The following is a 21,946-nucleotide window of genomic DNA, read 5'->3' as shown; positions in this document are numbered from 1 at the left end:
GGATTTTTCATTGTTTGTCATTAATCCTACCAGAAAAAGGTGTTCAGCATCCATTGTTTAACATTCTTATGGCGGATCCCTGGAAGTTAACTCTGCCCCTCCCCCGATTCCAAACCTCCAGTAATGCAGCTTTTCTTTTGTCTGTGTCTTCTTCCCTACCCGAGCTGCTGCCACCCACCCCTTCTGAATCGGTTATCGGATGCAGCGTTAACAGCACGGGTCACAACTTCCGTATGAGTCACACACACACAAACCCTCCCTTTCCCGCTCGCCTTGGACAGTGGGGAGGGGGAGGAGAGAAAGATCTTCTCTTTCCCCCTACCCTGCCCTAGGAACAGCAACTCAGCCGGGCAAATGACACCGCATTCCACCCTGACTCCCGCGTCCGAGCTTGAAAAAACAAGTTTTTTTGTTTAAAAACAAAGCAGGTGCTCTCACTAAACGTTGCATTGGAGGGACAGCTGCTGTGTTCAGGAAATAAGGCAGGAAATCTGAGCAAGGAAAGCTAAAGTAAAGGTAATGTGCTTTATCTATCTATCTATCTATATCATTTAACATATAGTAGCTCCTAATGTTTGTTTATACTGTACTCTTTTTTTCATTGATCTGGAAGATGGAGTTTCAACTGATTTAGCATGGTTATTGTTAATTGTTGCAGACATTTTGCTTCTATGCCCTCTGTCTCTGCTGCAGAGTCCCAGGCCCTACTTTTAGTAAAATAGTTACTATTTGTCCCATTCTGTCCCTTCAAAATGATCATGATTTCTGAAAAGATTGATTTATTATGAAAGGTTAAAAAACATGCACATGTGTAGTTTGGCTAAACAAAGACTAAGGCCCCGATTCTGCAAAGACCTTACACACATGCTGAACTTTACTACCAGGAGTAAAAAGAACAGGAGTACTTGTGGCACCTTAGAGACTAACAAATTTATTAGAACATAAGCTTTCGTGGGCTACAGCCCACTTCTTCGGATGCAGTTCCCCTGATTTCAAGGGACTGCTCACAGAACTAAAGTTAAGCACATGTGTAAATGTTTGCAGAACCAGAGGGAGGAGCACAAGACCAGCTTCTATATATTTTTGGTGGGTGTGGGCATCAAAGACAGACTGGTACTGGGTGTGGAATTAAAACTAATGGGATGAGTTCCTCATGAGTTAAACAGAAAAATGCAAGATGGAAAAACAGGATGAAAATTCCAAATAGTGAGGTCTAAATGCCCTAGTCCCATGGGAAGTGGTGGAAGCTCCATCACACTGGCCTGGACGAAGAGCTGGAGAATACGCTGTAGGGAACAATCCTGCAATGGCCCAAAGGGGGTGGATTAGATGAGCCACCTTTTCCATCTTTAAATCTACAACTGTATAGAATTTCTTTTAGGGTGTTCTTTTGAGGGGGGTGGGATTGGGGGGCGGTTGGTACTTCTTGAGAGCTGTGTTCCTCTCTGTCTTCCTAAATGGCCCTATTAGTAGCTCTCATACTTCAGGGTGCACATCATGGTGGATGGTCAGTAGGCACCCTTCAGCTTTATTGTGGTAATGCCATAGAATCGGTGCACACCCTGCAATGAGCTCTGGATGGAGCTCCACTGAAGTCGGGGGTGGGGGTTTGCAGGAGACTCATCGCAGGATCATGGCCTTACTGTGTAATTTTACACTACCAATATTTAGTGCAGAATTAACATCTAGCTATAGAAAATATAAACTTATGGACTCGCACTCAATAATGTATTATATTATTTATTAATTATGTCTCTCAGGACCATGTATCAACACAAGGCTTTACAAACAACCTTAAACACATGCCTAGCCCCAAAGAATCTGAGTATTATCTGCATATAAATACACATCTAATTATTTAATATCATTGTAAAATACATTGGTTTCCTGGATGATACAAGCTTTGGCCTATAGATGCCTTTTATCCTCAAGACAGGAGTTTTTATAGTGCGTTCGGTATATCCTCCCATCTTCTCCAATTACAGAGCTATACAGGCGCCTCAGCATTCTAGATTCTTTGTTGAACCAACAGACCAAAATCCCAGTGCTTTTAATTGAGGAACTTCTTCATGCCACCTTAAAGGGCAGCTCCACCTTAACCCAGCCTGGATGGTGCCTGTCTGTCTATTGTGCATCTCTTTTACTCCACAGGGTCATTTCTGGGATTTTGCTGTGTGATAACAGAAATCAGGACAGTGGGTGGAGGAGGAGGGCAGCAGGGAGCTGTAGTTATCTGTTCTGTGTTAATCTTCCGGCTGGGAAAGGGAGGGAGGGTTCCTAAGTGCGTTGGTGGGAGGGCATTTATTAAACATTGGAAAGCAGAGAGAGGAGGAAGAGGATTAAAGGGCGAGAGAAAGAGAGGGAGTTAGTGCCTGATTTTACAGGGGTCATCCATCTGCTCTGCCCTTTGGATGTAACAGTGAGCCATTTCACTTGCTTTTCTCTCTCTGTTCCTCCCCTCTCCCTCCCAGTTGTCTGTGTATCAAGGTCCCTGTGCATCGGTAATTATCCGGGTAATTATCCGGCAACGCTGCAAGGCCGCCCACCCCACCCCATATCATTCCAATCCATATCCAAGCTGCTAGGGCAATGGAGCTCAAGAATGTGGTAGAGACTGTGGAAAGCGGGGAACAAGATGCTATCCTCAAGGTGCTGCAGATCTACAACCAGGAGGTGAGTGTTGTGTTTGTGCTTGGCCTGAGCCAGTCCTCAGCTTTCCCTGTTTACGTGTCTGGGAGCAGGTTGGCTGGAGAAGCCATGCTGTGGGATTTCTGTGCCACCCAGCTGTCCCCGTCTGTCTCCTCTACCTACATCTGTCTGTGCATCGCTTCAATAAAACTGCCATTAAGCTGCTTAGCGGGTAAATCTTTTGTTTGTAGCTTCAGTGGTTCCTGCATGTTTTGACAGTGACTGTTCCTAAGCATCTAGTAAACCTCTCCCCTTCCTGCTTCACTTATGTACTGGAAATAAAGCACTCAGGCTGGATTTTTAGCATCAAGGGTACAAGGGAAACATGGCAGGGAAGTGAATTTCCATGCAGGGGCTAAATAGTGAGCGATAGAAAGGAGGAGCCCTTTATGGTAAACGAAGGTTTGGAGGTAACATATGAGGCCTAAGGAGGAAGCTATGGATGGAGCAGAATTATTATGGTTCACAATTAAAGATAATTAAGGAAGCACTTTGACAGTAGGGATTTGCCACATATGCTTCATCTGAAAGTTGATGATAAGAGGAATCAAAAATAGGACATGAAAAGAACAAACTGCTAGGAATGAGCGATTGCTGCTACCAGCTTGGAAATGTTTCAAAATATTACACGAATAGGCTCACATGACGTTTTCAGCCCAGGAACCAATACGCAAGTGCAGGTGAAATTCACTTCAAAGGAGTCACCTTAGGAATGAATTTGGCCCATCAGATCCTACATGACTCATTCTGCATCACGCGGAAGTAGGTGGAAAGTGAGCAGAGAAAGCTGCAAATATTGTTGCACAAGTGTCATTTTCCAGGAAAAAATTGTGCGTGCTACATCTGTTCCAACCGGGCAATTTTAATCCAGTGGAAGTCTCAATTAAGAAACAGTAGAACCCTATAAAGTGACGTACAGCAAAAATAACACAAACCGTGGCAGATGAAATATAAGAGGAATTAAGACGCTAAGAGGAAATTTGAAGAGCATATAGCTAAACATAGCAGAACAAACACCAAGACATTTTTTGAGAGTATATCGGAAGCCGGGGAGAGAGTTAGCAAGTCGGCTAGACTGTCAGGGAGCAATAAAGGAGGATAAGACATTGCAGAGAAGCTAAGACAATGTCTTTGTGTCAGTCTTCACCACAGAAGATGATGGGAGATCCCTGCCCCAGATATATTCTTTTCAACAAATGGGCATGAAAGGAAGTTAACATTAGGGTGCCTGAAGAATTCATGTCAGGCTGTTTAATACATTTATAAAGGATCTGGAAGACATTGCGAACAGTGGAGGAGGTCAAATTTGCAGATGACAGACAATTATGTAAGTCTCTCAAGACTACAAAAGAATGTCAGGAATTCCTGAGGGACCCTACAACAGACCGGATCTCCAAAGCCCATTGAAGTAAATGGCAAGACTATCACTGACTTCAGTGGGTGCTGGATCAGATGCCAATAGGCAATTGAGCAACACGGGGGCAATAATAATTCACTGTGGACTGGTGCAAAGTGATGTCATTGGAAAGAACAATTTGAACTATTCATACATGTTGATAGGTTCTAAATCACTCTGGAAAAGATCCTAGGGCCCCGTTTGTAGGCAGCACAATAAAAACATCTGGGCAATACACAATATTGGTCAAAAAAGATGTTGGGGAGTATTAAGAATGTGATGGAGATTAATAACAAAAATATGATAATACTGTTATGTACACTGATGACATCCTCGCCTTAAGCAGTGGATCAAATTCTCTGTTGGTGTAAATTGGGATAGTTCCATTAACTGCAATGGAGCTGTGCCAGTTTATCCCGGCAGAGAATTCAGGGCCTATTATAATCTGTATTGGTTACTGCATTGCCAAAGGATATAACAGAAATGGCAAAGGTCCAGAGAAGGATGACAAAAGTGATTAGGAGCATGGAAGTGGTTCCATATGAAGAGAGGACAGAACTACACCTCTACCCTGATGTAACGCGACCTGATATAACATGAGTTTGGATATAATGCGGTAAAGCAGTGCTCCGGGGGGGGCGGGGCTGCGCATTCCGGTGGATCAAAGCAAGTTCGATATAACGCGGTTTCACCTAGAACGCGGTAAGATTTTTTGGCTCCCAAGGACAGCGTTATATCGAGGTGGAGGTGTATTTAGTTTGGAGAGGGGACGTGAGAGAGGTCCTGTATATAAAATAATGAGTGCTATAGGACAGATCAGTCAGGAGCACATCCTTACCTTTTCTTGTCATAAAGGCCCAAGGGGTGAAATTCTCTGGCCTGTTTTATGCAGAAGGTCAGACTAGATGATCATAATAGTCCCTTCTGGCCTTAAAATCTATGACTCTCTGATCCAGTGAAATTAAAAGGTAATACCTTTAAAACGGGTAAAAGGAAATGCTTTTTACACACATATTGCATAATTAACCTGTGGAACTCACTGCCACAAGATATAATTCAGACAAGTAGCTGAGGAGGGTACAAGGATTGGACATTTAGATACCTAACAAGGATATCTGCAGTTACATTAGATAGGATAAAACATTTATAAAAGTCTTTAAACCCTCTTCTGTTGGGGCATAAATCATAACTTCCCCCATGGAAATGTTAGTTTATAATTGTCCATTTTACCCTTTCCTCTGAAGCATCTATCATTGGCCACTGTTGGAAGCAGGAGCTTCCGGAGCGCTGGTCTGATCCAGTATGGCAAAGGTGGTGGGGAACGAGAGAAGGCTACGCGCACCCTCCACCCCTTGCCCATTAGCACAGGGTGCAGCCACAGTTTGGTGCTGTAGTGTTTTCCTTTAGCTGCTTCAGCAACCCCTGCCTGATTTGAATAGGATAATATGCTTTGAGACCTTGGAGTTACATAGACTGGGCTCATCTTGGTATCTGGCTCAAACCTTTAAATGATGCATCATGTCGAGGTATGAAAATTGTTTAGTTCTTTAAAAGATTGGATTTGAAATGCCATGCTTTGGATGTTCAAGAGGGATTCCTCTAATCCGTCTGCCATGGTGAGCAATGGGCCAAACCCTCTGATCCTTCCTCAGTTATTCCTTCCTTACTCGCTTAACACTCCTATTGATTTCAGCAGAACTTTGCTGGAAAATGACTGAGTAAAATCTGAATAAGACCCTTAGATTGGCTCTGTATTATTGAGAGACTACGTGAAAGGTACCAACAGGGGTGAAAGTAACTTAAAGGATTTACCGGTATGCCAGAGTCCTGAGAGGGGGCGTGGCCTCAACCGGAAGAGGCGTGGCCTTTCACGATTTAAAGGTCCTGATGCTCCGGCTGTGGCTGGGAGCCCCAGGGCCTTTAAATCACCCCAGAGCTACTAGCTGCAGAGGCTAAAATGACTTACCCGTAGTTTGAAAATTCAAGTCTATATACATATGTGGACAACAAGCAAAAAGAATAAATCAGAATTTTATGGACATTATTACTATTTCTTATTATCATGCAGCGCCATATCTTTACGTGGTCCTTTACAGACAATTAGAAGAAGGCCCGATTCTCCGCTCTTGCTTCATCCCCTCTGTACCACTCCTGGAGTGCAAAGGGAACACAGAGTTGTGCTAACAGGGTAGCTGAGGATTCCCTTTGCATAGGGGAATCCTTGGGTGGCAGACAGTTAGCCTAGGCAGCTCTACCGTATCACGTGTTCCTGGGACCACCTTCCGGGTGCAGTGGGTGTGCCAGTGGGGAGGAGGCATGGCAATCTTGGACTGACTGAACTGGCCTTAGAGCAGCTCTGGAGCTGCTCTAATTTGCACTGGAGACCAAAACAGTCCCCTTCTGCCTCCAGGAGTAGAGGTAGAGGTGGAAAGCCACCTGTGTCATCCCCCCCATTTCATAACACCTAAGGATCTGGCCCAGTGCCCCAGCTTCAAAGAGATGAAACGTAAACACATGGCTTCCTTGCACGCTTTATAAAAGAGTGAGCTGAGAAGAAAGGAATGTCTTGACTTAGTTTTGAGTAGCGTAGAGGACTTGACAGGAGCCATAGAGGTGGGGAAATATCAAAGCAACAGTGCCAGTAATTCTAAGTTGGTGTGTAAATGAAGTTAACCTGATTGTGAGGGAATGTAGGGACAATGAATTTCACAGAGCCAGATGTGGAAGAGAGTGTAAAGTTGGGGTTAATTGATAAGGTTGAAGCAATGGAGGAGCAAGACACAACTTGAATGTGATGGAAAGGATCCTGATGGAGAATAAAATGGACAAATTCTGTGTGCCTGCCACTCAAAAGTTAAAAAAAAAAAAAAAAAATCCAGTTTGTTCAGGAAAGGAACAGAATCATCTGGGGTAAGGAGGAGGCACTTTTGAGCTATAAAATAGGGTCAGGAGAGGAATGGAAAGGTTATAGAATGAAATTAGCTGCTTCAATGCTGGCTAACGTACCTGGTTAAAATGCACCTCCAGTGATGCTGCAGATGCTGTAGCAGGTATGCCATCAATGAAATTCTGATCTATTGCCAGCTTAGCACTTGAAACAATGCTGCTGCATTCAGCTGCCATACAGAAGTGGCACCAGAGTTCAACAGTGAAGGGGTTAATCGTGCATTAAAATTGCCATGAAAACCGAAACCAGAGGGATGAAAAGCAGAGGAAAGATAAAACACACATGTTTTCAGAGTGAAGGATGAGAGGCAGATGAAGGAGACTGTGGGGCCTCAGGGATGGCTCTTTGTGTTCCAGAAGAATAGGGAGTTCCCTAAATCATAGCATTGAGAGCCAAGAGCAAGACACAGACCTATACGCTTTATTGATTGTATCTGAATTGCCTGGGATCCAAGGGGAGAAACTGACACGCTGAAGGGATGGCTCAGTGATCTTAAGTAATCCATTTTTAAGTCCCTAGACATCACCCAGCCACCTCCCACTTTCGTGCAGTGTGCTGATTGTTTGCCTGGCATTCTTTTACCCAGCTGTGATGCTGTATATTTTGTTTAGACTGTGGGATGAAGGATACATATAAAATTATATTGAAAATCAAGATCATGTCCGGAATAGCTAATCAAGAATTAGAAGATCTGAAAGCTGAGCAAACCAAAGGGTGGGGACAGGATCAATATGAGGCTAACGAAGGAAGTGAGACAGGGCAATTTATGCGTCTATATTTTAAACCTTTTGAAAACAAAGGGGCTGGAGAGAAGCTAGTGTAACAGCTCTATTAAGGAATCCAGAGCAGATCGAGGAAACTATAGGACGTGGCTGTGGAGGAGATAATGGAAATATCACCAAGAAGAGGGAGTAGGGCCAAGACCTAGAATATTTAAGATGCAACAGGGTGTGTAAATTCCGAAGTGACCGGTGCCCACCTTAGGTGCCTTGTTAAGACCAAGAGCCTTCACCTAGCTGCCAAGCAGCCTTCTGTATTAGGTGTGGGATGTATCTCTTGCCTTCCCAGTTTGGGGAGGTGGTCCTTCCCAGCTTACATCTTTTTAAAAATTGTAGAAATAGGATCTTTCTTGGGAGAGGTCTCTTCAAAGAAAGATGTGCAAAATAGAAGCCTGCTTAGCTCCTGGCATGTTTTACAGCCAGTCCACATGCATCAATGGGTCCTACAGAGCTGGATAAAGAGAGCAGAGTAAGGCTATGTCTAAACTACAGTCTTCAGCTGGCATAGCTACATTGGTCAGGCATGTGAAGAGGTTTGATCCCTGACTGACATAGCAGAAGCCCCTCATGTAGATGCAGCTATGCCAACAAAACTGCACTTTTACTGGTGTTTTTCTCGTAGGGAGTGTTTTTACAGTGTACAAAGCACAGCTTTGCCAGTATAAGTTGCGTCCACACTAGCAGCACTTTGCCAGTGTAGTGTGCTGACATTCCTATACTGGTAAAGCACTTCTAGTGCAGCCACAGTCTAAATGCCCATGTCACTTACAATGTTAAAAATACCTTTTTAGACAGATCTCAGATATTTCTGATCCAGTGTGAAGCGGCCTCGTGAAGAGGGAAGGTGCTATACAGTCTGGGTGTGGTCTTTGTTCAGGGTTGCAAATAAGAAGGTAACTTATCAAAGTCCTGGGCTAGTTGCTTGCTTGGATATTGAAAGCATGGAGCAGTCCTTGTCAGCTGAAGCCCTTTGGATGGAGGGAGCTGGGCTACAGAGTAGCTTTGCTGTTAGACTAAGAAACTGGAGGATGTGGTGGATCCCGAGAATCTCTTGGATACTGGCAAATTCCTAAACTTGATTATTGAAAACCTTCTCCTCCTTGGCCTCTCAGTTGGTTCAGAACTAGCACTAGTGCTAAGCACTTCCTGATTATGACTATAGATATTAGCACTGACACACCGTGATGGAAGAAGCAAGAAGAAACTCAGGCATAAGTGGTGGAAAATATGTTCTGATACAGCCAGCTTCCATCACCAACTTCTGCCACTGCTATGAGGGAGATAGAGAGCCTGCCTCTCCCTGGCTATGGAGGTAGCAAAGCAAAGCCCCGTAGAATTTTTCTAGACTGCAAACTCAGATGGCCACCACTCAACCCCAGAACACAGCACCTCTCCCTGCAAGGAATTATCCTCTTAGTTCACCGAGACAATCACTCACATCCGGGATGGCCTCATAGGCCACAGAATAAAGAGCCAGAAGCAGCTTATTCTCATAAGAAATAACATTTCTCTACTTCAATCAAGGCACTAGACACTCAACACACCCACTCACACAAGCAAATAAAAAACAATGAATCAAGCTGTGTTTCACCCGGGCCTGGAAAGAAGAAAAGGCGAGAGAGAGTTTTTGTTATTGTTGTTTCTATATTTAAGTGCTTGGGAAGTGCTCAGAAACAACCACACAGCAGTGGGAGACATAAAGGTATCACAATAGACTTTAGAAAAGAATGGATTTATTGGCAACGCTGGACACAAGCCTCTCCTACATGACAGCTCTCATCCCTACTCATCTGTTCTTTCCATAACTCTTCATGTTGTTTTATAGAGTCATGCATTTTAAGGCCAGAAGGAACCATTGTGATCATCTGCCTGACCTCCTGTGTAACACAGACCACAGAATTTCACACAGTGATTCCTGCATCAAATTTAACAACGTGTGGAAATGTTTGTACCCAATACAAGTCAGAAACCCATGGCCGTCAACCTAAGAATCCCATGCTGTAGGTTAGCAAGCTAAATGGGGAGCTGCGGGTTCCACAGAGGATCAAGCCCAGGACCTTGTAAAGCAGACATGATACAGGAACCACCTGCATATACAGATTGCTACGGGATCTTAAAACTCCACAGAGAACAAAAGAGAAATCCATTTCTGAGGTGTCATCCTAAAAAGGTATTTACATTTCAGTAACCTAAAAGAAGGAACATGCAGTGAAGGGATGAAACTTGTTAATGGTACAAAACTAGAGCACCTGTAGGAGATCGGGGGCTGATCAGTACAAATATGCCTGTTAATAAATCTCAGAATGGCTTGGACAGACAAGGAGTGAGATCAGGGCAATGGAGAGAAATGTGAAATAATGAGGCTTAGATTTAAGAAGAAGGATGTCACACAAAACCGTGGAAGGAATGGCAGGAACATGGAGTGGGAGGAGGGTTAATGGGATGGATGGCAGGAAGCAGAAGGAGGACGGATGACATAGAGCAGAGGAGTGTCTGAAGAACAGTCTGGGTGTGTAAGTGGTCATTTAAAATGTAATGCAAACTCCAGGAAGTAGGGGTCTGATCCAAAGTGCATTGAAGTCAGTGGGAGTCTTTCCATTTACTTGAGCAGCTTTTGGATCAGACCCTAATTGCAACCATATTTAAAGGACTTGTAATGGTATATCCAGTTCATGTGACTCCTGCTCCCCCCTGTTGCTTTTTTTAATTTGGCTGGAAACATGCCTTGTGGAGTGCCTGCGGGTTGGCTCTTTGAACATATATAACCCTGGGTAACAGTTTTGCAACAGAGTGCTAGCAGAATTGTCTCCTAGGCATATAAGTATCTTGCCTCTTTCAGTCGCTCCTACGTGATACTTCAGAGGAAGGTGAAACTCTCCATAATGAGTCTAGTCAACTGTGCTATACCGTGGGGGGAAATGATTTTCTGAACTTTGCAAGCAATCCTGATTTCTCTGTTAACTTTTTGCCTGGTTCAGTGACTTCAGCTACTTGTGTTCTACTTGTTTATGTAAATATCTTAAACCCTTTTAATATCCTCTGATAAACATTGCCATACTGATTTCCTGCAGCAGTGAGTTCCATGAATTGGCTCTTCTCTGCAAGAAGAATTATTTCCTTTTTCATTGCTGCCTTTCAGTTCAATGACTGGCCCGTAGCTCTCATATTATGTGTCTGGCTGGGTAGAAGCAGCCCAATGGCTGTCCCTGAACCATTCCTTGTATCCTGTAGAGCAAATTTATTTTCTCATTTTGTTTTTTGCCTCTTGAGACTGGTAATTTCTGGTTTGTTTTCACAGAAGTCTCAGTGTTTCACCTTTGAAGATGAAGAGCGGGAGGAGAGGAAGGTATGTCCTTTGTTTCTTACTATGGCCATCCAGAGGTACCTGAATGCAGAGCAGTGAATGCCAAAGGGCTTGGTGAGAGATGGCAAATCCCAGAGAGAAGCTAGTGCTCTCTCACTGGGACTAGGTCACTGATGGAGGAGCATTGAGTTAGAACAGTGGTCCCCTGAGTCAGTTTGTCAGCAGTGTCCATTTCTGATCCAGGGGCAGGGTCTACATAGCACGATGCCACGTCTACTGTCCCTCTCCTTCCTCCCCAGGGCCACGCAAGTTATTCCTCAATGCTTTTTCATAAGACGTCTTTTATGGTTCTTGATAATTAGTGTGAAAAAGCTATTGCCTCAATCTCGTATTTCAGACATTGGAATAGAAAATCACTCTCTGTCTGTCTCCTCTGTCACATTGCCTGCACTCTCTCTACTTTGGATTTGGATACACACCCTACCACACTCCTGCCACCACCCCTACAGGTAGACAAATGCCCACCATGTGCATGCATGTACACGCGGCCACACAAACATCACCTAAATAGACATACCATACAGGAAAACGCTTGCCACCTATACTGACACACAAACCAAAGTCATGCCACCTTTAACTCCGCCGCAGTCAATGAAATTATGCCAGAGTTGAATGTGGCCTGCAGAATGTAATATACACAGAGGCACACACCTGCCACCACCCAGGTAGCCAGAAAAATACTCTCCACCTGCATAGACACACTGAGGCCTTTATCTACAGTGGAGAAATGTATTGTGGTACAAAATGATTGTACCTCCTCAGTCAATGGAAATGTCTTTTGTGTCTACACACAGAAGTGTTCCATAGATAGAGGGTGAGAAATATGCCAAATACCCTTGGATTTTGTGGCAGTAAGCAACGATGAATCCTATGGCAAAGAGCTTTTAAAAGGAGCAATCTGATTAACCAGAGACGACCCCTTACATACATCACCCTGCCTTACGAAAGGACAAAACAGTATTAGGACCCAGTGGAGACTCCAGCTACCTGCAAGAGAGCAGCTACTCCATTAGAGAGGCCCAACTTCCCTCTGTGGAGTTTTGATGCTACACTATTTGTCAGGGGAGGGGGGGTGTTTTTACACTAAATGGTTTTTATAGCCTTAAAAATATACAATATAAAAAAACTCCAGTGCTTCAAGAACTTCATCAAAAACCCTTTCTTGGGTGGCAGAAGGATCCTGACTTTGAAGCTCTTATCTTGCAACAAAGCATGAAGTGATCATATATCCATTATTCTTCATAAAGACTATCTCTGCAAGGCCCCCTCCTCATTCAGTTCACTTTGGATCATCCCCAGAAAGGCTTAAGATTTACTGCAAAACCCCACTGATTCATGCCCCATTGATCCACAGTCTCCAAAATTCACTCACATGGCAGATGACTGTCTCACCTTCACCTCTCATCACAGATTGAATGGCAGCGAGCGAGCTGTAGTAAGGTCTTCTCTTACTGTGGCATCATTACTTATGCAACATATGCAGAACATTTACTAGTGTCATATGAAGTGTTACACATTAAAACAAAACTATGCAGGGTTGTACCTTTGCTCTTCTTGCTGTTTTGTTTTCTTACTCGCTGATCTGCAAGATATCAGCAATTCACAATGGGACAGATCCTCAGCTGGTGTAAATCAGTATTGATGGAGCTATCCCAGTTTACCCCAGCAGGGAGTCTGGGCCAATGAGTCTCCTAGTCATTGGTGAGAATTAGTGACATTCTACGATATCTAAACCTTCTGAGGTATTTTCCCTTCTCCCCACCCTCTTCTCAGCCCAGCTAGATCCTCCATCCTTCCCTTAACCTTGTATTATCCTTCCCTCAGTTCCTTCAGCCTGCTCCCCCATCCACAGTATCACCTGCTCTCTGACCTTGAGACTCCCATTACATCACCTCCCCACCCCCAATTTTGTACTTCTTTCCATGCATTATTTCTAGATGTGGGTCAGAACCCACACTCTGGAGCCAAATGCCCTTGAGCTTTGGAAAGTTCACGTCTTGATCTGAACTTTATGGTAGGCCCATCTCTAGATACTGCTTATCTGTTTCAGCGCGGTGCATTACACAGTGCCCACTTGTGAGAACAGCTGTTGAAATGTCAGAACTAAGGCATTGTTTGCCGTGTCTTCATTTTTCCCTTCCAACTCCCCAGAAAATGGCCCAGCTGCTGATCAAGTTCCTGGAGAGAGAGCTCCAGCCCTCCTGCCAAGTCACATGTTTGGAAAGCATCCGCATCCTGTCCCGGGACAAAGGCTGCCTTGACCCCTTTACCACCGGGGAAGGCCTGCAAACCTTGGCCAGACACGCTGGCATTGATTACTCAGAGGAGCTCATTCGGGAAGTCCCAGACCTAGATGTGATCCTGGAGGCCCTCAAATGCCTCTGCAACATCGTTTTCAGCAGTCCCCGGGCACAAGAGCTGACGGCTGAGGCCCGGCTCGTGGTGGGTCTTACGGAGCGCATCAAACTCTACAATGAGAAGAACCTCCCCCATGAGGTCAAGTTTTTTGACCTGCGTCTTCTGTTCCTGCTGACAGCACTGAGGGTGGACATCCGGCAGCAGCTGGCCCAGGAGCTCAGGGGCATCAGCCTGATGACAGACACCCTGGAGCTGACGCTAGGGGTGAAATGGCTGGACCCCCATGAGGTAGCCACTGAGGGGAGCCCTCCCCTGCCCCTGCCACGCCAGGAGACAGAGCGTGCCATGGAGATCCTTAAGGTGCTCTTCAACATCACATTTGACTCCAGCAAGAGGGAGGTGGATGAGGTAAGTTTCTCAGAAGTCACTGCCCATGCCTTGGTTTGATTGTGGTTTTCCACCTCCACTTAGCAATTCTTCCCTGTTGCATCTGATGTTGGTGCATCCTCCAGTCTGTGGACTCACAGTTACATACACATATGTAGGAACAGAAGCAGCCCATGGGGCCTTCACTTCTAGAACAGTTTGATGACAACTCTGCTGTCTCTGCCCTATAGACTGTTAACACTTAACAAATTGTAGCATTTTAAAAACTTACTTTTTGTAATCTTTCTTATGACTAAAAATAATTTCTTTGTGCTGGAAGAGGGCAAAATGCTTATGTAACTCGCCCTTGAAATGGCCAAGGCCTGGCCCTTTTCTGCCTTCTATATTAGCTAATGGGTGTGATGGAGGCTGCAGATGGCTAACTCTTGGGAATGTCTGTGGCCTCTGCTGGTCCCTGGATTAACCGTGTAGTGTGATGGAGGACTTGGGAGGGATATGGAGCAAGATAAAGGACAAGCAAGTGTATGAGTGGGGCAGGAAGCCGAAAGAGAGTTTTGGAGACATTGCCATGATTTGTATCTTACTCCACTTTACCAAGATTTGGTTGTTCTTGGTATCAATGTACAGAAGTGTTCTGTTCCCAAAACAGCAGTAGAGCGGCAGAACGGCAAACAGACTCTGGGATTTCAGGGACTGCAGAGATGTGCTTCCCTTTCATAATCAGGTTTTTTGTTTTCTGTTTTGGGGCCAGGAAGATGCTGCTCTGTACCGACGCCTGGGCGCTCTCCTGCGTCACTGCCTGATGATTTCAGCTGATGGAGAGGACCGGACAGAAGAATTTCATAGGTGAAGATCATTATCCTGGCATAAGACTTGAACCCACATATAACCTTCTTACCCAGAGGAGAAGGTGCTACTATCTAAGCCATCCTGACACTAAGGATCAGATTCTGATACCCTGACTCATGCTGAATGGTACCTTTCTCTACAAGTACACCTCTAGCTCGCTATAACGCTGTCCTCTGGAGCCAAAAAATCTTACCGCATTATAGGTGAAATCGCGTTATATCAAACTTGCTTTGATCCACCGGAGTGTGCAGCCCCGCTCCCCCGGAGCACTGCTTTACCGCATTATATCCGAATTGGTGTTATATCGGGTCGCGTTATATCGAGGTAGAGGTGTAGTCCTGCTGAAGGGAATGGGACAACTTGTCAGAGCAAGAATTGCTCACCAACTTGAAAAAGGTCTTGACAATCTGGCCTTAAATATCTAACCATATCCTGAGTCATGTTGTGCAACTGACATTGACAATTGTCATTAGAGAGAGAGCTGAGACCTCCCAAAATCAGGTCATGTTTGACCTTTGTGTGCACACCCTTTGATTAGTTTGGTTGTAGAAGAGTCCACTTGCAGGTCCCAGCAAATGATAGTTTTTGATCTTACCCTCCGGCGCGTCATATTGCTAGAATTTAGAAATTAACTTGCTCCTTGGAGAGTAAAAGAATCTACATTAATACAGAGCCTTGGCTGTCTCTTTGTTCCTCCTCTCCCTGTATGTTCAGCCACACAGTTAACCTCTTGGGCAACCTCCCTCTCATGTGTCTGGATGTCCTGTTGACCCCGAAGGTGCGGCCAGGCTCGCTTGAGTACATGGGCGTTAACATGGATGCAGTCAGTGTCCTGCTGGATTTCTTAGAGCGACGACTTGACAGGGTAGGTAGAGGAGATGCTGTTCAGAGTTTTTCATTGCACCATCTTTCCATGCAGTACCTTCTCTTCTCACTGTAGGGCAGATTTGGCCCTCCATCCCTGACAAGCAGAGCTACTTTTTCCATTTAAAAAACCCCAGAACACCTCACGAGGAGACCACAGGAATGTCAGCAAGTGAGGGCTGGTTTGGAATTCACCAGAGTAGTTTGTAGCTATACCTTTAATAGAAGTGGCAGATATTTTCCTGACAGAGGCAAAAAATTATGGTTGGTGTTTGACTAGGTTCACTGGTTGACTGGACAGTAGGGTGATTAACTTGTTGATTAAAAAGTAATAGATTTATTGGCTGTTTGCATGGCAAGATTCGTTGGATGGGAGTTGGTTGACTGACTGATCAGGGTGCTGAACAGCTGATTGAATCGGAAACCCTGGAACTGGTTAGTTACCGGGTGTGTTGGTCAGCTGTTTGGATATGACCGTGTGAGTTGCTGTACAGTAGGCAGTTGATTGATTGGTTAGCTGTTTCTTTCCCGTGACTAACTCAGCAGATCTGAGGACTGATTGTCACCAATCTCACTTTGAGGTGGAGGGCTGGTGGAGTTTTTGTGGGCTTCATTAAGGCAGATCATTGGGATTAACACCCAGCCCCCCCCCCCCCCCCCACACACACACGAATTCCTGGATTTACTACTCCAGCAGCTTAATCTGAGTTTTCCCTGAAGCCAAAAATAAAATTGTTTAAATTCTAAGTTCATTTTCAACAGAAAAGTGTTATATGAAGCAAACCTGTTAAAAACGTCACCAACTCAGCAGAACATTGGGTGTGGTCTTCAATCTCTAGAAATACTTTGAGAGCTTTTCTGAGCGTGGCTGCATGACTTCCTAGCTCTCTCTGCTGTCACTCCTGTGTTCCAGTGTGCTTCTGGCAGCCCCGTGCCATATAGCGAATGCAGAGAGGCTGCCAGCTCTGAGCACTGACACAGTGGGAAAGCTGCCGTGGCACAGAACTGGAATCCTCAGTCCTCATCTCTTTCCACGCAGGCCTGCGCTTTCGGGATCTGTCTCTGCTAGGAACTGGACAATGAGAACTACGTGAGCTTGTGATGACCTGTTGTTGTTTCTTCTGGGCTCTTTCACAGGGTCACAAACTGAAGGAGACCCTGACCCCTGTGCTGAACCTGCTGACAGAGAGTGCCCGTGTCCACCGCCAGACGAGGAAGTTCCTCAAAGCTAAGGTACCGTGTTGGTGTAGGGAGAATCCAAATGATACTCATTCCTGATTCCTCTGAGGTGAGAGAAGAATAATACAAACTTTATGGATACCACCAGCCTCCAAACAGATACCCCTCTCCCTCCGTATATAGATTCTGCTATCCACGGCTTTGAGCCCCACAATACCTGCAACATTTGCCTACACGCTTGCTGCACTCCCAATAGTTTATTCATTTATTTAATCTGTAAATTGCATTGTGGCACAAAGGTATTCTGGAAATCCCAGTGCTGTTCCAGCTTCATCCCTCTTGCTGTGGCTTTGCAGGTGCTGCCTCCGCTGCGGGACGTGAAGAATCGCCCTGAGGTGGGGAACTTGCTACGGAACAAGCTTGTGCGCCTGATGACTCACATTGACACCGACGTGAAGCACTGCGCAGCCGAGTTCCTCTTTGTGCTCTGCAAGGAGAGCGGTGAGTAACGAAAATGTCACAGGACGGATGAGATCCTCTGGGATCTTAGTGCCAGGGAGGCAGGGCATGGAATCCAATTTCTGGTCAAAGCCAATTAGAGTTTACACCACATCAGACCTTCCGAGGCTAGAGGACACACCTTGCCACCCCTCAGACACGCTGTCCAGACATTCGGTGCTTGGGGCAGGTAGTACAGGAGTGCACTGTGGGAAGGCGGAGTTGCCAGTGGTCAGTGAAACACTCTGCAAGGAGACAGCTCCTTCCCACCTCACAGACACACTGGGCATTCAGACCTACTGTCAACAGATGCAGCTGATCCATTGTTCAGCCCTCCCAGTGTGGGGAGTCAGATGATAAATCTGGTATTGTTTGCTTTACCCTCCGCTCCGCTGTCACAAAGTCCAGGGGAAGAATTAGTATTGGGGGATTTTGTCTGCAGGAGGAGGACCCGGAGTTGAACTTGCTGCTTGAGCACTCAGGAGCGGTGTATTGACTATCAATGCCACAGTCTGCATTTCCCACCTGCCTCTTCCACATGAGGATTTATTCAGTGGCTGTCCATGCTGGCTGGTGCCTCTTGTTTATAACTGGTCACTTTCTCTCAGTCACTCCAGCCTGTCCCCAGGAGGACTGGTGGGCAGCACGAGGATGTGCTGACTCTCGTGTCTCTCTCCCCGTCAGTGTCGCGATTTGTGAAGTACACGGGATATGGCAATGCAGCCGGGCTCCTGGCAGCACGAGGCCTCATGGCAGGAGGGCGGGCAGAGGGAGAGTATTCTGAGGATGAAGACACGGACACAGAGGAATACAAGGAAGCTAAGCCCAAGTAAGGACCCCTTTCCCTCCACCACCTCTTCCCACAGTCCCTCTGTCCCTACACGCTCACAAATCCCTTTCTCCGTGCCCGGCTTGTGCTCACGAGCTCCCTTCCCCATCCTGTCCCTATGCTCTCACCTACCCCATTACCCACTTTTCTCACCCTATTCCTTTCTGCTCTTCCCCATCCTCTCCCAGCATCCCCCTGCCCAGGGCTTCACCCACTCTCTCCTCACTACTCACTTCATTTGATGCATTTCATCCAAAAATTACCTACTTCCTACTCCAGTGCCTCACCCACCTTGGGAATGGCTCCCCTCGCGTGACAGCTGCTAGTGTGCCCGTATCCACTCACTGGCAGTAGGGCACATCATCTACAGTGGAACAGATTCCCTTATTGCACCACTCCAGAGAGGCATTGAGATGGGGTAGCGTGTATAATGAGGGTTGGGTTAGAGCTCTGGTCATACCCACCTCCAGCTGCTGGGTCCCTGTCTGCAGCCAAAATGAATGTGTTCCTCTCTCTCCTCAGTAGTGCTTAGCAGTGATGCTGTGATGGGGTGGACAGAGGGGACTCTCCAGTCTTACCGAGCTCTTATTGAACGTAGGATTGGCCATGTCAAATCAGGGCATTAGTCCACCAATTCTGGAATCACATGGACCACATGTATGTGGAAGAGGAGGGAGGTGAGGTCTGTACAGATGGAGGCCTCTGGAAGGAAGTGACGAGGAGAGGGTGTATTCCCACTCTGGTGGCCAGAGAAGGAGGGGAGGGCTTGGCAGGACTCTCTTACTGAAGGAGAGTGGGGGGTGATGCAGTGGAGCATGGGCAAGTGTCAGGAGCACCTGGCTCTCCTCTGTGATACCACCAGCGCTAGTATCCTAAGGAGAGAAGAGAGCATGTGCTCTGTGGCCAGCTCTGCTTTCATGCCATTGTAAACTCATAGACGCAGCCTGCTTTTCAATTAACCTGTTTCTCTCTTCTGTCTCTTTTTCTCTCTCTACCTCCTGTTCCCATTATTGCATTCAGCATTAACCCAGTGACAGGCCGTGTGGAGGAGAAGCTCCCCAACCCCATGGAAGGGATGACTGAGGAGCAGAAGGAGTATGAAGCCATGAAGCTGGTTAACATGTTTGACAAGCTGTCCAGGTATCAGAAGAGAGAACGGAGCGTGTGCGGTTGTGGTTTGGGGATGCAGTGGGAATGCACTAAAAGAAAAAGTCCTGGCTAATATAGGTCAGACACTGAGATTGGGGAGACCCAGGTTTGTCATAGAGTCATGACTATGGCAGGTCAGTGCATTAGGATAGTCTTAATGGGAACACAACTACGTATATGCCTTGAGGAGGAGGGGAATCCCAGCTCCATGCAGTGAGTGTTTGGTAGCAGTCCAGGGCCCTGGAAGGTCATAGGGGATGGACTTGGGATGATTGCTGGGAAGATTTAACACATGAATAAATTAACAGAGCTGGATTCTGTTACCCCAGCAAAAGGAGTTCAGGGGCCTTAGCCAAACCTTATTGAGACAGCAACAGACTAAGAAACTACCACATAATGTGTTCTCCACCTCCCAGTGCATCGGGAGTTGTCACCTCACCAGAGTTCAGCCTGGGAGTTCTCTAGCAGATGGTGGCATTGCCCCTGGGTGGCTGCTGGTAGGAAGTAGCATTTCAACCACAGATGGCAGCCAGTGGCACCAATTCTCCTTCCCCACAGGAGAGCCTTCTCCAGTAGGCGCTCATCCATCATTCAGGGGCACTGCAGACAGGGGTCCGGGATCTACCTAGAGAGTTCAGAAGGCACCGAGATGGGTAGGAAAAGGGCAGCTCATTTAATGCTGATAGCACATGTGTGTCAGAGAGAGAGAAACTCATCCTGGTGCCAGTCCTAACATTACACTACAGTGGTTCAGCTAGCACTCCCTGCCTCTGCCCAGTGCTACTCCGGACGGTGCCAGGAATGCCCAGGAGATTCTAGAACCCAACCAGTCTAGCAGGAGCTTAGAGTGGCGGCTCCTGGGATCTCCAATGCTAATTCCAACATGACTGGGGTTCTGGACCCCTAGTACGCCCTGCCCCAGGGGCTGCACTCTTCGGGTTGCTTGAGAAAAGGCATCAATCCATTCCTTGGACTTGATTTGCTGGGCTGTGGGATTCTCTCTGCTGCCTTTTGGAGCTTTGCAAGTGGAAGTACAGAGCCGGATATTCAGAGGTGGGGAGCTCAGTGTGAGTTGTGGATGCCCAGAACTTCTGAAAATCAGCCCCTCGTTCTTTTCACAGGTTTATTCCTTCCTTAGGTGCATGGGAATGTTGTTGCTGGAACCAGGCCTGTTTCTTTAACTAGGGGGCCTCTACTGCGCTGGTATCCTGCAAAGCATTCTCCCTGGCTGCCATCTAGAGGTGCCCACAGGTCCCTCAGAGGATGGACACGAGTGCTCAGCGATGTGAGCGTTCCCCAGACTCCCAGTTCTGTAGCCCCTCCAGAAACATTATGTGGTTTCTCCTGGGAACTCCCTTTGCCAAACTAACTCTGCTCTTTCCCTCCATATTGCAGACAGCAAGTCATCCAGCCAATGGGGATGACTCCAGGGGGCAATCTCACCTCTCTGGAGAACGCTGTGCATGAGCTGGCGGAGGAGAGATCATCGTCTGACTCTGACTTGGGGTTGGACTGATTCACACCTCTCAACTCCCCCCTCCCCCCAAGGACTGTGGGCTCTCCACTCTCCCTCCAGAACTGGTGCTGCATCCAGAGGATAGTACTGGGTGAGGACTTTCCCAGTGGGATCTGAATCAGGACTGGAGTCCACTGCCCAGACAGATAACAACCACCTCCTCTCCGGTCCCATAACCACCTCTCCTTTCCCAAAGAGCTCGCCACAGCTTGGTTTCATCTTGGTCTCTTTCCCTCCGTGTCCCTGAGGATCTCACACTCCAACCCAAGCCCAGGATTGTCCAGTAGGACTTTTATAAAGAAAGATTGGGAAGGGGGAGGAGGGAATATCTTCTTACACCAACAGGGTCCAGTAGCATGTGGAGCATTGTGTGTGCTGACTTCTGTGTAGGCACATCACTGTGTGCGCATCTGGGTGTTTTTATGGGGTGTGGGTGTGTTTATAGTATGTGAGGCACTTGTGCAGCGTGCATACATTTGTAAGGGCACACAAGGGTATGCCTATGTCAGAGAACATATGTGGGAATTTGGGAACATGAGATGTGTGTGAATGTGTATATATAAGTGGAGTATATGCCTGGGACATACATGTAGTGATTAGAAGAGTGTGGGCATTACATGTCTGCATACTGATGGTATGTACTTGTATGGGTGAGCCTGGGTGTATTGGGTGTATGCAATTGTATATGTACAGATGGGCATATGTAATATTTAGGTACACATATAGATAATATTTGTGGGCGTGTGAGGGGTGTATACATGAGTGGCTGTGGACCGTACAGGTGGGAATGTGAGTGTAATATTTAAGCACATCTGCCTGTTGGGACTCATGTTAGGATACATGTGCTGTGTGGGGAGCACATGTGGGGGTATGAGAATATAGCTCTTGTGAGAAACTTTCAGCACTCACACTGACTGCAGGATTGACATTTGCAGGTGACTGTTTGCCAGCAATGCTTTGATTTGTAGTCTATAGCACTGTGCAGTGTTCCTGTTTCCACTACCCTCAGTTTTCTGGACTAACTTCTCCCATTCTGCTTTCTGAACGAAAGGCAGAGACCCCCTTGCGTAGTTTCTTGCTGAATCATCTGCTTCAGCTCCCACAAATCCCCAGCTCTTTGCACTCCCAGGCTGGTATCAAATC

The 21,946-nt window shown here is 46.4% G+C and overlaps 1 protein-coding gene across 1 annotated transcript; it reads left to right on the top strand.

Moving 5' to 3' along the window:
* Positions 1-420: 420 nt before the first annotated feature.
* On the top strand, positions 421-20,803 carry RIC8A (RIC8 guanine nucleotide exchange factor A). Its single transcript, XM_065403786.1, has 11 exons — positions 421-516; positions 2,472-2,673; positions 11,109-11,156; positions 13,326-13,940; positions 14,671-14,765; positions 15,483-15,633; positions 16,770-16,865; positions 17,168-17,312; positions 17,994-18,138; positions 19,159-19,278; positions 20,683-20,803. The coding sequence occupies exons 2-11, from the start codon at positions 2,590-2,592 to the stop codon at positions 20,801-20,803; spliced, it is 1,620 nt and encodes a 539-aa protein (XP_065259858.1). The 5' UTR covers positions 421-516; positions 2,472-2,589.
* The last annotated feature ends 1,143 nt before the right edge of the window (positions 20,804-21,946 follow it).

Source organism: Emys orbicularis, chromosome 4 (assembly GCF_028017835.1).
Source record: "Emys orbicularis isolate rEmyOrb1 chromosome 4, rEmyOrb1.hap1, whole genome shotgun sequence".
NCBI lineage: Eukaryota > Metazoa > Chordata > Testudines > Emydidae > Emys > Emys orbicularis.
Note: the sequence above shows the minus strand (reverse complement) of the source record. Positions and strands in the feature narration are given on the sequence as shown.

Bases quoted from the DNA above. Each gene is read 5' to 3' on its own strand.
- RIC8A (XM_065403786.1), top strand. From the start codon at position 2,590: ATGGAGCTCAAGAATGTGGTAGAGACTGTGGAAAGCGGGGAACAAGAT. The intron at 13,941-14,670 runs GTAAGTTTCTCA...TTTTGGGGCCAG, and splicing joins GCAAGAGGGAGGTGGATGAG to GAAGATGCTGCTCTGTACCG. The intron at 18,139-19,158 runs GTAAGGACCCCT...TATTGCATTCAG, and splicing joins TACAAGGAAGCTAAGCCCAA to CATTAACCCAGTGACAGGCC.